Genomic DNA, 15,522 nt, shown 5'->3' with positions numbered 1-15,522 from the left:
TTAGTCGATAAAGTAGAAATTCCATTCAATATATCATCAACTCATATGTCACATTCTTACCGGATTGTGCCGATTGTGGTCACTATGAACTCTACACAAATACGCTCCTATAAATGTATAACGCTCCTTCCAGGGAGTGCCAACTGCCAGGGGCTGCTTCAGATGTCCATTCCATGTCCAGGTAGTCTTCGTAATCTTCTTACTGTTCGACTTCGTATGTATGTACCTCCATGGGATAAGCAAGGTTCTATTGTGAGTATCTTCCTTCTGACTCGTTCTAAAAAGAGAGAACTGAGGTCACTAGTGCCGTGCACGACGACATCCGACATACCAAACGCGAGCGAAGTCCTCTTCATAATCTCCGTCTGTTGAGTCTGTTTGCTACGTTTGCTTTAATTTCTTACAGTATTTTCTAATCAAGGTTCATGTTAGAATAAGTAATATTATTCTTTCATTTCCACAGCAAAGAGAGTTAAAATTCCGTTAAGAAAACATTACTATTGCAAGGTATATTCTTTTTTAGTCGTATTCCAAAATATTTCATAGAACCCATCGAAACTTTAATCGTATACTTTATTTATAAAAAGTAAATCCTAATTTCTCATATAATAAATCCAATTTTTTATACTGAATTTAATTTTCATAAATAATTACAAACGATTTAAATATCTGAACCATATTTAAATAATTTTTGATTGTACTATTTTCACCTCACAATTTTTTACCTTATTACTTTATTAGGTGTTCTGCCATGAATTTTTTGATATTATATAGCTAAAAAGTAAAAATATATGCTCTGAGTATTTATCAAAGTTCAAATGTTAAATATTTTGATTTTTTAAAGGCTTCTTCTTTTGTATAACATGGCACGAGGGCAGCAGAAAATACAATCTCAAGCTAAAGCAGCTGAAAAAGCTGCAAAAGCAAAGAAACAGCAGGGGCACAGTGCTACTGATCAAAAAAAAGCAGCGCAAAAGGCTTTGGTACATGTATGCTCTGTTTGCAAGGTTTGTACTATTTTACATTTTTCATTTATATCAATCAATAGAAATATTTTTAAATAATTAGATCTTTCATTTAATTTTAAATATTTATATGAATAGGCACAGATGCCAGACCCAAAGACTTATAAGCAGCATTTTGAAAACAAACATCCCAAAAATGAACTACCGGATGACTTGAAGAATATATGAGAATAAGACTTTGCCAAATGGAGGATAGATTGCGGAGTTACAATTAAAGCATGGTTTGATTGAGAGACCCTGTAAATTATATAAAGTGATACATAATTTAAAATGCATCCAATGACTAAAGAATTTCAAGCTGAGAGATCAAATATACCTTCTTAGTGTTTTGAAATAATACTTGTACAGTCAAGAAATGAATTCTTGTGCATGATCCAGGTGTAGTACAAGTGGCAATGTGCTTATGAAGAAGTTAAATTTGTAATAAATTCAAGACTTCTTATAATATGTAGTTACTAGCTTTCACTAATTATACATATACATATAAATATCATTATACTCATAATTGACAAACAGAGAAATGAAAGGTTTTATTAGTCCAGGATTAAAAAATGGTATAAGTTGTTGGAAAATTGTTTATCATTTTTTGTCTACCTCTAACATAAGAATAATGTGAATTTTACACAGTTTTATAAAATAAATCATTTTCAGATTAAACTTCTAGCTAAATTGAGTTAATCAATTAATTTGTAAAATGAGAAGCAATTGCTGAGCTTTATTTGCAATAACTTAATTAAATTATAAACTAAGGAAAAGCATTTATAAGTTTCATATTGTTACTGTTACAAAAATCATGAAAGATAAACAATAATGTTTATTCAAGAGAGGAACTGCCAATGCATAGTGAACCTGCCATGTATTCTTACAATTAAAGATGTAATACAGTAAAGTCCTTTAATTGACATATTTCATAAACATTTTCAATAGTTTTCAGTGCATTAAAAGACTAATAAAATAGAAATATATACATATACATTATAGAGTAAAAACATGGTTAAGTTTTATAAGATTATTTAATACTAATATTAATATACTTCAAATTATTCATATCAATTTGAGAATAATTAATTTTTCCATTGCATTATTTGTAAATTTAAATATTTGTAATAATGGAATGTATATAATTTATTCTCTACAATTGCCTTTACTTTAATGACTAAAAAATTTTACACCAAGTACTTAGTAATGTTTTATAATTTCTTTGTATTTATATAAAACTGCTTAGTGTCAAATATTTTTAATGTGTACAGTAAGATATTAGGTGCATACTGTATAAAAATAACTTCAGCATTTTATGCTGCATAATTGCAATTTAATTTTCTTACAGTTAATCTGTTATAGTACATTAAGGAAAATCAATTCGTTTAATACAGAGCAAAGAAGTAAATGAAAGAGCTCTGTTTATTTGTTTTGAATTATTAATACTTCTGTAGGTTTTATATTGTATACTAAAACTAACAATTATTTTAATTCCTAAGTTTTATAAATATATTTGATCGTTAAAAGAAAGTTTTGTTTATTTTGACAAATATTCTTAAGGAATAACTGCATTTCAAATAAAGAATTAATTTGTATTTCCAATTAGATCATTCAATTAAACGTTCTTGAAACCTTATCTCTTCCTGTTATTAAATTCTCTCGTTATCGTTATTATTAATAATTCTTCGATTCATGATTTTATAAAAGTCAAGTGAACTACATATTTCCGCTATCAAGGTGTCATAATTCATTATCTATCCACGATCTGGTATTTATGACTGAGCAAAATTTGTTATCTGAATAGCTTAAATTTAATAAGTTGTATACTATGGTACAACGATATGTGTAGTGTTACATTTCCTCTGTTCATGACGCAAGTTATGCATCAGTATAGTAATATGGATGACTTATAAATTAATAACTTAAGATAAATTCTAACGTACGATTTTACAGAGATATTACATATAAATAGCAAAATTTCATTCATTTTCTTCAAGTAACTAAAGCAAACGGGTATCGAGCATATTTATTTTATATATGTTAAGAAGATAATTACAGTACATAAGCATAGTAATCTGAATCATTTTCCAGAACTATAAGATTGTTGTGAATGTAGGATAAAAGTAATAACCAATTCCACGCAACCCGAAAGCCTATCGTAAGTATCGTAACTGCAGAGGATGTCGATATATACAAGAAAAAGGATTATCAAACAGTTTGATTTGATTCGATTAAACCTTCGGAAATGAAGTGCGAAAACAATTCAATCGAATAAAGATATTATTATTGTAACCTCTCTAAGCTCTATCCCGGATCCCCTTGGACCCCTTGTAACAAAACAGGTCCTGCGTCATAAAATGACGAGATTTCTGATGATAATGAAGCAAAAACTACGATCCTTACTACCGGGGTTGTTGGAGAAGCAAATCAGAAAATCAAGCAGCAATAAGAAGTAGTTGAAAGAAGCAGAATAGGAAAAAGTGTACATTCTAAAAGTTGCGTTTAGATTATAAATCGATACTTTATCGCGTCAGTTGTGAGTGGGACCTGTGTGGAAAATATTACATCATATTATGAGTAAATCGGTCATCCGTTAGTGGCTGATGCGAGAATGTACATATATATAGTACAGGCCAACAAGCTAGCATAGGGGATCTTTGATTTGACACTGACTCTATATAAGAGCTCCGGTGCTCTACCAACATGTCAGTTTTCATCTAGATTTCGATAAGTTTTCATGCTACCAGTATTTTACGAAATCCATTAATTCAGTTTGAGTGTAACAGAGTTATTTATAATTATAATATAGAAGAATATTCCCAAAAAGTTAACCTAAAAATTGTAATATTTGTTAATCTTGGCTGCAAAGATGGAGGATTCGGTTTTTCGTACGCGTTCTTTGGGTACTGCAGCAGAAGGTGTTCGTGACCAATATGCTGATGGAAGAGCTGCTAAAGTTTGGGAGGTGTTCATAGGCGACAAGAAGCAGCGTACGCAAAATTATCGTGACTTTCTCGTTGGTCTTTTGCGGAAGAAGGGATGCCGAAGAATCCTCGATGTAGCCTGTGGCACGGGTGTGGATTCCTTTATGCTCCTCGAGGAAGGTTTCCAGGTAGTGAGTGTCGACGCTTCCGACAAAATGCTAAAGTACGCCTTAAAATCCAGATGGGAACGCCGTAAGGAAAACGCTTTCGACAATTGGGGTGAGAGCTATTTTCGAATACCAATCAACCCTGAACAATGTTCAATTATCGTGTTGTGTAAATATTTATGTAGCGAGAGCCAAATTTGCAAACTAACCAAGTTAACCTTACAAATATTTTTACACTTTCGGTACTTTTTTCTCTATTGTGTTTTTGTAATATCCATTTTTTCCTCGTTAATGAAAATCCATCGTTGCAGTTTTTTTGCTGTTGTAATATAAATTTCTTTCTGCGACACAATCATAGCTCAGGTAACAAGATTGGTCAATTTAATATCATGGCCGTCATGCCCATGCACCGTCATAGGAGTCATGGGACCAATGTTGTTACCAAAGTGGCGTCAAGAGGGGGGTGCAAACCAGCACACTTGCGCCCCCCTGGATTTGGAAATACGTGTATAAATGTAAAAGGCAATATACGATAATTTCAATAGCAAAAATAACTTTAGGAAATTCTTAGGACGCTCCGAGGATATTCACATGCACATCCAGTAGACATGCTGAGAGTATCCCCTGAACATCATACGTGCTAACAGGGAAACTTTTGCACCCCCTGGAAAAAATACTGCGAACGTCCTTGGAAACAATAATATAATAGAGCAGCTCTCTTGGCTCGTTCCTTTGATAAATGCTTCAGATGCAAACAAGTAGCATGCACTTAAACTCTTTTTCTATGGTTTCTGATTTTTTATGGTACTAATTTTTTTCTTTACTACTTTATAAAAAAATATTCAATTCTGTGGAAAACAAAACAATAATAGAATATCTCTTGCATTAGTCCTCTGATAAACGCTACGAATGTGCAACTTCATCCACTTCTTTCATGATTTCTTTTTTTCGGTATCTGTTTTTTCCTTGTGCGTGAAGCCCCAATGTATTTTATTTGGTAATGCAAGTTGATTTTTGAAAAACAAAAAAAATAGAAATAACGCGTTGACGGTGTTGATGCAACTGTTGTAAATATGTACGAGTTGCTCCTATAAAACAATATGTATATTACGAAATAATACGATGATAAGGATTCGTTGGCCCAGCTGAAAAAACAAATTTGCTTATCTCTATCTATATATACGTGTGTGAAAAAAACGTGGAAATGGCAAAGGGTCGCTAGCGTTATCAACGAAGGTCAAGCAGAATCGCTATTGTAAACAAAGCATGATTTAATTTAATCGGTCGTTTCATATGCGTATTTTTCTTTTTTAATTTTATTATCTCTCAATTTTGAATTTATTATTTTCTTCGTGTTTTTAGTAATCGAGGAAGCCAACTGGCTAACGTTGCCCGAAGATATCAGCCACTTAATCGGAGATGGTTTTGATGCTGTGATTTGCCTTGGAAATAGCTTCGCTCACATGCCTGATTCTTTTGGGGACCAAAGAGAACAAAAGTATTTATAAACAATTTTTAAACTCTAATTCTATATGCAATGTTTATAGTATTATTAATTTTCTATTTTTTTTTTGCAGGAAAGCCTTGTCAAATTTTGAGCGTTGCGTAAAACCCGGGGGCTTATTATTGATAGATCACAGAAATTATGATTATATCATCGAGACGGGTAACACACCTTCCAAATGCATTTATTACAACGTAAGTGATGTGAAAAGCTTCTGTTTATCTTATTTTCGTTGTTACGTGTAAATATATATGTATATATATAAATGTACATTTATACCTATATATTTTTAGAGCCAACACATGACAGACATAAAAACTTCCGTTTTGTTCATTAGCGGAAAACCAGCTATCGTTACTATGGATTATATCATCAATCTGAATGGCGATGATAACCAATATAACCCAGAAAACGTGAGCGAGTTCCGATTATCGTATTATCCTCACAGATTGGCCATTTTTCGTGATATGCTGGCCGAAGTCTTTGATTATCAAGGGAAACACACTATTTATGGAGATTTCAAGACCCTTGAATTGGTCGAGAAGCCAGCCTTTTATATTCACGTAGTGGAAAAATCTATGTGAGGTTTTTGCGGAGAGGTTAAATTATTTTTCAATTTGATACGGAGGATGCGTATGTGTGCGCAGCATTATGTATCATAGGTCGATAATAGAAACGAATTGTACAGGACATCTCGTTTAAAACAGAACAGCTGAAAGACTCGTAGTCGAGTGGTTAAATGGAAAGACTTTTCTAACGAAACTTGCATGACTACGAGAGGGACAAAATGGTACCATTGGTATGACATTGAAAGGTCTTTTGAACATAACACAATGGCTAATTCAGTTTTATTCAGTGGAACCTTGTATTTGTTTTATCATGTAGCCTTGTAGAGCTAACCTCAAATACTTTCTATGACCCTCTTATGGTCTTTTTACTTCAATTTGCTCTATGTTGACCTTCAAATGAAGTTTGAAAAAATCAAGCCATTGATACTATCTTATGTACATCCACTTTGAAGCCATAAAACTTTTGCTGACAAAGTGTTTCCATTTTGCCACTTGGTTGCAAGTTATTCAGCTGTGCTGTTTCAGATGGGACACTTTTATAATTGATTTTATTGCCACTGGGGAAAAGAAGGGCGCTTTATAGAAATTCTCCAGCGATATTTTTAAAACTTGCGAGTTTCGATGCTTTTCGCGAGATAACCTGTAATAAGTTTTCCGTGAACGAGCGATAAATAAACGTGTAGTAATAACGTTTTATGCCAGTGGCTTTTTGCGTTTACATGTACAGGGTAAGGAACTTGAAGCTTTTGGCCAGAAAATAGATGTGAGAGAAAGCTTATATCCGCGCGCGCGTTTGTGCATAATATATATTAATATTTTTATACTTTTTGGAAGCTCATTCTATTGGCATTTAGAGAAGACTTATAAAAATTGTTATTTCTTGCGATATTGTAAAAGAATTTTCGTGCTCTAAATATAGATCATCTTAAGTACCTTACTTTATACATGTATTTATAAGTGTGCTGGAAAATCAAGATCTTCCATTGACGGTGTCGAAAATTGTAGGTTTAAGGTAACCTTAAAAGACAAATTATTTACCTGTTATCTGTTTTAATAAATTATTGTTTTGCAATATAACAAAAAATCTGAAATTAATTTATTTTGATATAGTGTATATAAATTTGAACGTACGCATTGAGATATTTTTTTTACAAATTATTATTCTTTTTGATTAATATAATTGTTTCCTTCATTTAAATTTTTGTAAATCTTTATTTCCCTGCTTTAAAAAAAAAGTTCTTGGGACATTTAAAATACCTGTGTTTTTGAAAGCCCTTATAGTTTTTCTTCTCCATATTTCTTCTGCATATTCTATATGTTATTTAAAATATTTTTTCAATTTTTTTTACGCTTAGTCTTTATATTATATTTCAAATGTCTAATCGCCCTCCTTCTAACAATTTCTCAGATCTTTGAATAAATCTAGATGCAATTATTTTTTTTCTGAATCACATAAATGTCATAAATTTTCTTTTAACATTTTTAAAGATTTCTATTGGTGCATCACTACCAGGTGCATTCATAAGAGGTGTAAAACAGTGTGTGGAATAAACTTTCGCACCCCCCCCCCTTCCCCTACGTCAATGACGCCAATCCTTATTGGTTAGGCGCAGTCAGGCCGCAGGCGCAGTTAGGCGGGAAGAATGGAAATTAATACATAGCTTCATCATACCTAAACCTTCAAGTTTTTCCGGCTTATTTGCAATTTTCTTGTAAATTGGGAGTTTTCTCCAAGTAAGTATAACAAGAAAACTTTGCATTTTCCTTGTAGTTGTAAATTCCTAAACTCAGATTAAAGTGTTATCATATTTGCTATATCTGGACAAAGATGTTTGATGAAAGTGGAACTGGTACATATTCTCATTGAATTTACTGTAGCCAAATTATTTAGAAAGAAAGAGATTTAGGAAGGATGAAAAAGAGAACTTAACATTATCCTAATTTTTAACCTAACCTACTTTTACCAAACTAGCTGATGGCCACTGTGTTGCGTATGTATAATGGCTAGTAAACAAACGATTAATCAGTTGCATTGTTTTTATTGTAATTCAAGTAGTAGTATTATATGGAAAAAGGGGGAAAGTGAAATGTATTTAAAGAAAAAGAGATTAGAGATTCGAGAGCATTTGCAAGATTTCACTTTATTACCAGACACACATACACACACACACGCCCACATATTGAGAGCACCGTATAAAAGCTTTTCATTATTGTTTTTTTTATCGCAAAATTTGTTGTCTTTCCCCATCAGGTTAAAGTCAAATTTATGCGCTTCTTACTCAAAACAGAAGTGATCACCACTCACTGATAAAATCCTTCGTTGCTTTTGTTCAACGGAGCTCGAATTAAAAACATTTTTATCACACACGTGATGCTCCGTAATTTGATGATGACCACATTTGAGATGACAAGAAGGCAAAGTTTACACGGTTAAGGATTGTTTACTGTGCAGTTAGCCGTCTATAGAAATCTGGACGAAGCTTTAATTATAGTGGTATAGCAAAAATTCTCCCTTTCTACCATCAATGAGTATTATATATAAGTCTGTAAGCGGCGTGTATATTAAATGTTCCATTAATTATAGCTATACTGATTTCCTTTTCACTTTACTGAACTTTTAAAATTCATTACTATTCCAAATGCATTTTTTAAGTTTATCGACTTTTACGTCGTTATCTTTTTTTATTATCTTGTTACTGTTGAGACTGTCTCGAAATTTCTACTCAAAATTTGCGCAATTTACTTTTTATTTTACGTTGAACAAGTAAATATTAAAAAGAGGTGAAATAATTGATGAAGCATTGATATTTTTTCTACTTTCGTACACTGCATTATCCGTATTAATCTATTTATTGACTTTTCAGATTTTATAAAAATGATACGCTAAAGGATGACAACTAATTAAGAAAAGCGAGTGTGTAACAAAGAAAAACTAGCGAAGCAAGAGCTGGAGATCTACAATATTCTTGGAGATAATACATGAAGTGTTTGCGTGCTGAAAGTTTCCAGTTGATTATTTTGGAAACTGTGAAAGATAAACAAAGAAAAAATCACGCGCGCGTCTTTTTTAGTTTCGAATGGGACATAAGATAGTATATCTTTGATTTGACTTTGAAAGGTCATTTGACTGTTACAACAGAGGTCATCTTGAATTTTTCAAAATACAACGCTATATACATATATATCATTATTATCATATTTTTTTAAATAACCTCAAGCGCTTTCCAAAACCCTTTGGTATTTATCGTTTCATCTAGTCGTTTATGAAATATTTTGATTTCAAATTATAAGTGTGTAAGTTACTATATAGGCGTGTGTATGCATAACGGTTAAATACGCTACTTCGTCGTACTCACACCAACTTACCATTTTAAATATAAATGTATCTCGTAGATGACTAAGCAAACTGATAAATTCAAAAGTATTTTGAACCGCCTTCGAATTAAATACAACAAAATGTTACAATGTGTATAGTATGTTCCATTTAAAAACATTAGGACGACGTATCTTTTATTATGCAGTTGTTAAATGACGTTTCAAGGTCAAGTCAATGATACTATTTAATGGTCCCCTCGAAATCAAGAAAGATGTGATTTATTAACTTGCTTTTATCTTTCATATTTTTCAAAACAATCAATTGCAAACTTTCGGCATGAACACGTCCTGTATATGGAATTGAATAGCGAAGAATTTAAAAAGTTGAGGGAAAATACGTATTTGAAATAATGATAGTAGAACACGATGAAGAATCTTCTAATAACAAAACTGCGTATTATTTACAGATAGTGCGACTGTTCGTGCATAGTTCTTAGAATACTTCAATGTTGTGCTACTGCGAGTTTCGTTCGCAGAATCTCTTTGTTCGGGAAAGCTTAGAGCTCTATTCTACCACCCTTCGTCGAATGTTTTTGTTATAGGTAATTACGACTTATTTAAAATTTACCTATCGTTCTCTCCTAGCAGATAATTAAAACTGTAATTTCACATTCTTCTCAGTCACTACTTGCATCGTGAATTCCTAAAACATTCCTAAATAGTTTCCCTTTAAATTTATGTCTTTTTTTCTGAACTTCCCTTTTCTCTCTTTTCTCATAAACAATTTCCCTAAGGTTACCCCAAAAATTAAATACAACGTTCATTGTAACGTGCTAAATTATAATATAGTAAGGGCTATTTGAATAATGATTTGAGACTGGTTTTAAATTATAGTTCAGATTGTTTTATTAAGATAATTTGCGATTTGATTATTTTTGTAAACAAGCATGCTGGAGCATAATGTAGTTTTTGATTTTAAAAATGAATTCAAATGGCAGAAGGAAATATATCATTGTTACTTTCTTGCGTAGGCAATTCTTGCGATTGATTGCACTTTGCTTAACAATTTTTGTACTTGAATTAGAGATGCCATTGCGTTATTTAATCTACCTTATGCAATTTTCAGATTAGAAGACGGCAAATCGTGTCACGACGTTCTCGTTCGGATGGCTATAATGCACTAGAATTATTGCAAAGTAGCTGATATAAAACATCGTAGTATCACATTTTTGTTGTTCTCTCAAAATTATATACTCAATCAATCACGATCTGCTATATTTGATTGTTACCAGGAAGCAATCATTATTGGGCTTTATTAAGAAACACGGATCATAATTTCAATCATAGCGCAAACAAAAATCATATTTTCCATGCCTGTGGCATTATTTTATTGCAAATAGAACAGATCGTTTTGCAAATCCAATGATACCTTAAGATGCCACTAACGTGAATACATAATTCAGTTCTGTATTAAATTGATGTGTCTGATTTTGCTGTAACTTTTTCAAATTTGTGAATATTTTAAATGTAGGGGATAATATGTTAAACAATCGCTTTCAGACAAAATTATAATAAACCATTATAATAATCTTTGCCGTAAAACAAAGGAAAACTTTGATGAGTTTGAAAATCAAACAAAAATTCAACACAGCAGAAATCATGTTTATTAATATTGGAGAATTTTTCGTGTGAAAGGATCATTTTGTAATGTAAGTGATATTCGCGTTTCCTACTTATTTCAATAAAAACAAGGTCTGAATTCTAGTTTTTATCTTTAATCTTTAGCTGGCCCACTTTTTAGCCTTATGAGATAGCTGATGGACCACAAATATTAAAATGTTTACTATGACACAAAGGTTGAGTTTTAAGATTACAACAAAAATCTAGGTACGTAGAAATAAAAAAAAAGTATACTTCTCTAAGGTTGCATCTTTATAATGATTGGATCTGCAAGTTGAGTATCACAGAGTATGTATACCATCATAACGTGTCCCGTGCGAGATGAGCAGGATATGAAAAAAATAGTATAACAACTATAAGTCGCAGGATCGGCAAGTTACCGATCATGATGTGACCTTAGCTGCTAGAATTTCAACAGCATTAAACTTTCGCATATCTTTAAGTATATAAACTACGATAGAGCCAACTATTTCGTCCCTTTCCTCTAAAGTCTAATTAACAAAGTCCTCATAACTGTCCAATAATTCATTTTTATAACATTAAATAATAAATATTTGCTGTATTCGCTCATACTATATTTATATATATATACACGCATCTGTATATCTGTGCGCGTGCCTAATCAATATCTTATTGTACAGTTCGCTCGATAAATTTTGTGCTTTCAAAAAAGCTCTGGTTATTTTCTATATTATTATAGTATAAATATAGGTCGTAATTTCGCGTGCAGAAAGTATCTACGAGAGATAAGTTTGAACATTTTTATCCTCTTTTGATCTGTAAAGTTTTGTCACTTTAATATTTATATAAGGGTAGTTTTATGACCGAAAATCAACGGGAGAGAAAATTGTAGAATGTTAAAGTTTTACGTGTGTGTATGCACGTGCACAGATATAGTTTTTGCGTCATAATTATATGAATATATACACGTCGTAATTACAAGTTATATACATCTAATATTGCTGTTTGGCTTACTTGCATTTGCAGGCTTACTAGTACAAGGGCTTATCAGGTGTACGGTGCTGCAGTGCAGCAACGTACATCGGCTCGATGACGCGATTGATTTTTCAATACAGTCACTATTACGCTTTGAAAAGTATTTAGCTATCGTTTAAACGTTTTATCTGCAATGCCAGTGTCTCTTTAGAAGCAATAGCAAATCTAGAGTTGAGCTCCATTCTGTAAAATCAATCTTGTAAAATGAAGGTCGATGTGTAACATATTTGAAATATCTAGGCACCTGACACTTGGAGAGATTCTCAAAATTCAACGACACCTGCTTTGCGTATCGTGAAAGAAGAGATTTTACGTCGTACTTTAAACTTCCATTTCATCCACGTAAATTTTAAGAACTTGAGAACTGTAACCGAGAAACTTAATGCGTTAACCGTATTATTCGAATGGTAATAATGATAAAGTTTGCACATAAATGTTATTTATCGTCTCTCTGCGTTATTTATAAGTATGGTTGATACTTTGCCAAGTTTCTGTCGAATAGTTATAAGCACGAGTGGTTTTGAGCCGCTACATTATTAATTAATGTATAAAAAAAAGTAGCACGATTGGCGTGCAGACGGCAGACTCGATGTTTTCTTTTCTGAAGCTTAAAAGCTAAATCTGTTATATGGTACAGTCATTCATCCATTTGATGTATCCGTCTCGAAAACGAAATTGGAATCTTTCTAAAGCTTAAATCTAGCACAGCCGCATTTTTACGTTTTATGCTACGCTGCGTGTTAATCTACGCGTGCAATGCTTAATAATTAACGTTGGTAGGTAGGTAGGTAGGTATTATCTCCGATCCTTAGAATCTCGATGTATCGAAGAAGCCATCGCAAGTGAGAAATTTCCTATGACGAAGCATTTTTCTTTCGCCCGTTTATCAATTACAATCACAGAAAATTCGAGTGGTACCAAGACTTTACGAAGAAGTAACAGTGTAAAAATTACCGACTCCAATCGTTATCCAAGTAAATTATAATCGTAACTCTCAATCACCTTCTCGTCCTGCTTGCAAAAGCTACTAGCTAAGAATAGTGAATCGCTACTTTTGTATTTATATACACGTGTGTAGTATCCCAGACGGTTCTGGATTGATCTCGTGTCAGACGCGATATAGGAATGTATCCCTTATCATAATGGAGAAGCAAGAAAAACTATTGGATAGACGTTGGCGCAGGTCAGGTGGCAGTGACCGAGCAGAAATGCAAGCTTGCTCGCAAGCTGCAAGAAATTTCACAAGTACTCCCTGGGTCTAGGCGGTGGCCTCTTTCGTTCGTTAAGACGATCAGTTCTTTCGCCCGAAGCACTTTCTCTATCTTTATCATCCCTATCCCTATCATCCGTGCTTTCCAACATTTGCGTTGTCTCCGTGGGCTCCGTAGGGCTGGTAGGTTGCGAAGCCAACGGAGCCAGCTGTGTTAAAGGTGTTAATGGTGCTAAAGGTGCTACTCCTTTGTTTCTAGATTTACTCCTACGCTTCCTGAGGATCAACGGACCCAGTGGACCTGTGGAATCTTCTGGCCTCGAAGTGGAAGCCTGGGCCAGTCGTTCCAGCAATTCCTTATTCACTTCCTTCACCGAACTTTTATAGTCCGAAGTAACCGACAGCCTCTCAGAGTCTTTTATGCGTTCGGAAGAGGATTGCTGCTGCTGCTGTTGATGGTGATGATGATGGTGATGATGATGATGGTGATGCTCCTGAGATTTGGAGGGGCGTTCGGTGGCAGTGGACTGATCCCTGGAGCCTTCGGTACTAACGCCAGAAACTGCCGAAGATATTGCCAGGATGCCAGGTTTCTGCAGCTCTGTTGAACAAATTCCTATGGGAGTTTGCGTGGCTTGGGAGCCACTCTGGTAGCCTGAGGAGTTTTGCGCCTGCGCGGATACCTGCATGGCTCCTGTCACGCTACTGGGAATCACCACTGAAAAACCACCGGTTGGCGGTGCTGCTCTCTGTTGGGTCAATTGACTAACAACACCACCGGTGCCGCCACCAGCGCCACCAGCAGCGCCACCACCAGTACCAACACTACCGGTAGGAGTCGCCACAGTCGGTAACCGATGTATCAGACTCTGCAGCATGTCCTCGATCTTCGCCAATCGCTGATTGACTCGCTGCACCTCTAGCTTCAAGTCAACCTTCACCTCGAGCACCGCAGCCAGGATCTCTCGTTCGTGGCCAGTTTGAGTCGATATCAAGCCACCGTCGTAGCTATCCAGTCTACGAAGCTGGAGTTGTTGTTGCTGTCCATCCTTCGGAGAATCCGCGTGATCAGCAGCGCCTTCCTCGATGGTGCCACCGAGCTTGCCCAATTTTGGGAAAATTTTGTTGGTACTGACGCTGGATCCGGCACGACTGTCTCGCGCGCTCAAGCTCCTCTTGAACGAATCAGCGCCAGTACCGACCTCGCTACCCGAATCCAAACTCGAACTACCTGTCGATGAAAGCGTGCATTTAATAATCGCGTGTTTATAAACTTTTCTTTTCATTAATTATATCTGCAGTACCTAGTAGTCTACCCCATTTGCCACCTGGACGTGGCGGTTTAGTCGAGACGGTCTCCTCGGTGGCTGTTGGTTTTTTCGGATGCGAGGTTTCGCCGTCCTTGCCTTCTTTTCCCCCCTCTCCGCCTTTCTCAACGTCGGCAGTGTGTCGTTCTCGGCGAAACCTAAACGGATAATCATGAATGATAAATCACTTTTACGTATTTTTGTTATGCTACGTTTATTAATCGTTAATAAGGTAAAGGGGGGGGGGGGTTGGGGAGGGGGCGTCAGTAATAAATAAAATCCAGTTGCTATACAATTACACGTGGCTTGCGAACAAATCAGGGCCTACGTTTGCACACAACTGTTGTGAGAAACGCATCTCTGGTTGCCCACACACTCATTCATACTTTCCAGTCTCGTGGCAGGATCGGATCATCGCTCCATATTAGCTTCAGGCAAATATTACATTCCTTGTATGTACATCGTGAGATTACAGCATTGCTATGTATAAAAGTAGCAGTTGAGTCGTAAATATTATCTCATTTGCCTTTCAGCCTATGCGTTAAGAGAACTTGAAAGATAAACAATGAATGGTTGCTTTCCTCTTGCTTTCTCACGAACGAAATATTCCAGTTGATTTTTTCTCAAACTTATCAACACCCCCTGAAGCGAGCCTTTCAAGCATGCAATTATTCCCCGAGCCTGCTTCGAGTTAAAGCTTGAAAGCTGTTCTCTCCAAAGATTCGATCGCTCAAAATTAATAGGATTTTTCATAAGTCTACTATATACTAGGTAAAAGGGGGAAAGGGGTGGAGGGAGGCAGCAACTCCAGCGGTGTTGACGAGCAACCTACTGTGGTGTGCCTAC

General features: G+C 34.8%; 3 protein-coding genes across 8 annotated transcripts in view; 2 read left to right on the top strand and 1 right to left on the bottom strand.

Annotated features, from left to right (window-relative positions):
* The first annotated feature begins 59 nt into the window (after positions 1–59).
* LOC136779547 (zinc finger protein 706-like) lies at positions 60–2,597 on the top strand. Of its 4 annotated transcripts, none has more exons than XM_066737175.1 (4): positions 201–363; positions 464–507; positions 845–1,007; positions 1,104–2,596. In XM_066737175.1, the coding sequence occupies exons 3-4, from the start codon at positions 864–866 to the stop codon at positions 1,191–1,193; spliced, it is 234 nt and encodes a 77-aa protein (XP_066593272.1). In that variant the 5' UTR covers positions 201–363; positions 464–507; positions 845–863; the 3' UTR covers positions 1,194–2,596. The 4 variants fall into 4 exon arrangements, with proteins under 4 accessions (XP_066593269.1, XP_066593272.1, XP_066593271.1 ...); XM_066737174.1 differs by having other exon boundaries at positions 201–372; XM_066737172.1 differs by lacking the exons at positions 201–363; positions 464–507 and adding an exon at positions 60–181 and having other exon boundaries at positions 1,104–2,597.
* Positions 2,598–3,660: 1,063 nt separating this feature from the next.
* Positions 3,661–7,307, top strand: Gnmt (Glycine N-methyltransferase). The gene is made up of 4 exons (XM_066737032.1): positions 3,661–4,207; positions 5,458–5,593; positions 5,673–5,793; positions 5,893–7,307. Exons 1-4 carry the CDS (start codon positions 3,874–3,876, stop codon positions 6,181–6,183), a joined length of 882 nt encoding a protein of 293 aa, XP_066593129.1. The 5' UTR covers positions 3,661–3,873; the 3' UTR covers positions 6,184–7,307.
* A 3,057-nt stretch (positions 7,308–10,364) lies between these two features.
* The window catches only part of eag (ether a go-go), an 85,463-nt gene continuing 80,305 nt past the window's right edge, over positions 10,365–15,522 (bottom strand). For all 3 annotated transcript variants that reach the window (XM_066737598.1, XM_066737597.1, XM_066737599.1), the window contains 2 exons: positions 14,674–14,834; positions 10,365–14,600 (listed from right to left, as the gene is read on the bottom strand). In XM_066737598.1, the coding sequence (XP_066593695.1) occupies positions 13,399–14,600; positions 14,674–14,834 (1,363 nt within the window). In that variant the 3' untranslated portion in view covers positions 10,365–13,398. The remainder of the gene's footprint in view (positions 14,601–14,673; positions 14,835–15,522) is intronic.

This window comes from Prorops nasuta, unplaced genomic scaffold (genome assembly GCF_024137725.1).
Source record: "Prorops nasuta isolate Cenicafe-Biocafe unplaced genomic scaffold, Cenicafe_Pnas_1.2 PNAS00017, whole genome shotgun sequence".
Lineage (NCBI taxonomy): Eukaryota > Metazoa > Arthropoda > Insecta > Hymenoptera > Bethylidae > Prorops > Prorops nasuta.
The sequence above is the reverse complement of the archived record's forward strand: the minus strand, read 5'-3'. Positions and strand labels throughout refer to the sequence as shown.